Here is a 1685-nt window from a genome sequence, read left to right as displayed (position 1 = left end):
GCAGAACAAAACGCGTGCTTTCTAATGATATATATCAATGGCTTTACTTCGCGAACGAAGATTCTTTGAAGGTGGTTGTCCACGTCAACTGCAGGCACGTTTGTGGCTGATGAACCCAATGCGAGACAAGCAGGCTCGGCCACAGCGGCTGCATTCAAAAGTTCCATCAGGTGCGGTTGCTGAGACTTCCCGACTCTTCCTCTTGTAGCGCCTTTCGCGCAGGATCTCTATGCGAGATAATTCAAAGGAGGTGACCGCCTGGTGGACTGTGCGTCGCCAGGTGACACGGTCTGCAGCAAGAGTAGACCACTGGCGTTGGTCAATGTGGCAGGTTTCAAGTGACTTCTTCAGAGAGTCATTGTAACGTTTCTTCGGAGCTCCTCTATCACGGGAGCCGGTGGATAGTTCGCCGTAAAGAGTTATCTTGGGCAGTCGGTGATCCTCCATTCTGGAGACGTGCCCCGCCCAGCTCAGTTGTGACTTTAGCAGCATAGCCTCGATGCTGGTTGTCCTCGCCCGCTGGATGACCTCAACATTGGTGACGTAGTCATACCGGAGTACATTGAGGATGGTGCGGAGACTGAGCTGATGGAAACGCTCGAGGAGTCGTATGTGATGGCAGTAGGTTTCCCATGTCTCATAGCCGTAAAGAAGGGTTGGCAGTACTACGGCTCTGTAGACACAGATTTTTGTGTTCTTCCTCAGGTGTTTATTCCGCCAGACTCTGTTGTATAGTGCCAAAGCACTGCTGCCTTGGCTAGTCGGTTATCGATTTCCTTGTCGAGCTTTGCCTCTGAGGTGATAGTGCATCCAAGATAGGTGAACTGGTGTACTGTCTTTAGCTCGGTTTCACCTATAGTGATGTGGGGAGGGTTGTACTCTTCCCGAGGAGCGGGCTGGTGGAGGACCTCTGTCTTTTTCACGCTGACCTCGAGTCCAAAGAGATTGGCAGCCTTTGTGAAGCAGGATGTGAGATTCTGCAGGGCTCTTTCGGTATGGGCAACAAGGGCTGCATCATCGGTAAGGAGGTCTCGAATCATATGCTCGAAAGACTTTGTATGGGTTTGCAGCCTTCTGAGGTTGGAGAAGCTGCCGTCAAGGCGATATCGGATATAAATCGCATTGTCGTTGTCGTCAAGGTCTTCGGTTGCATGTTTAAGCATCATGCTAAAGATGTTGAACAGAGTCGGTGCTAAGACGTATCCCTGTTTCACGCCGTTGTTGATGAGGAAGGGTTCTGATAGGTTGTTGTTCACTCTGATTTGGCCGCTCTGATTCTCATGCAGCTGAATAATCATGTGGAGGAGTTTTTTTTTTGGGGGGGGGGGCAACCGAGGCGCTCCATAATCAGCCAAAGCCCTTCTCTGCTCACTGTATCGAATGCCTTGGTCAACTCCACAAACGTAATGTAAAGTCGCCTGTTCTGCTCTCGACATTTCTCTTGGAGTTGCCTGAGGACTAAAACCATGTCTGTTGTGTCCCTGTTTTCTCTGAAGCCACACTAAGTTTCTGAGAGATGGTCTTCCACGATAGCAGGTATCAGTCTGCGCAAGAACACACGGGCAAGGATTTTACCTGCGATAGACAGCAAGGTGATTCCCCGGTGGTTTGAGCAGGCCGATCTTTCCCCCTTGTTTTTGTATAAGGCAATGATGATTGAGTCGCGGAGGTCCCGTGGGAGTTTC

General features: G+C 50.4%; 1 protein-coding gene across 1 annotated transcript; it reads right to left on the bottom strand.

The window, feature by feature from the left end:
- Positions 1-701: 701 nt before the first annotated feature.
- On the bottom strand, positions 702-1298 carry LOC145245651 (uncharacterized). The gene has a single exon (XM_080107212.1). The coding sequence runs from the start codon at positions 1296-1298 to the stop codon at positions 702-704; it is 597 nt and encodes a 198-aa protein (XP_079963338.1).
- Between the last annotated feature and the right edge of the window lie 387 nt (positions 1299-1685).

The sequence above is a fragment of the Euprymna scolopes genome, chromosome 23 (genome assembly GCF_053919585.1).
Source record: "Euprymna scolopes isolate OS-2025 chromosome 23, ASM5391958v1, whole genome shotgun sequence".
Taxonomy (NCBI): domain Eukaryota; kingdom Metazoa; phylum Mollusca; class Cephalopoda; order Sepiida; family Sepiolidae; genus Euprymna; species Euprymna scolopes.
The sequence above is the reverse complement of the archived record's forward strand: the minus strand, read 5'-3'. Positions and strand labels throughout refer to the sequence as shown.

Excerpts from the sequence above, each read along its gene's own strand:
- LOC145245651 (XM_080107212.1), bottom strand. The coding sequence starts at position 1,298 with ATGATTATTCAGCTGCATGAGAATCAGAGCGGCCAAATCAGAGTGAAC.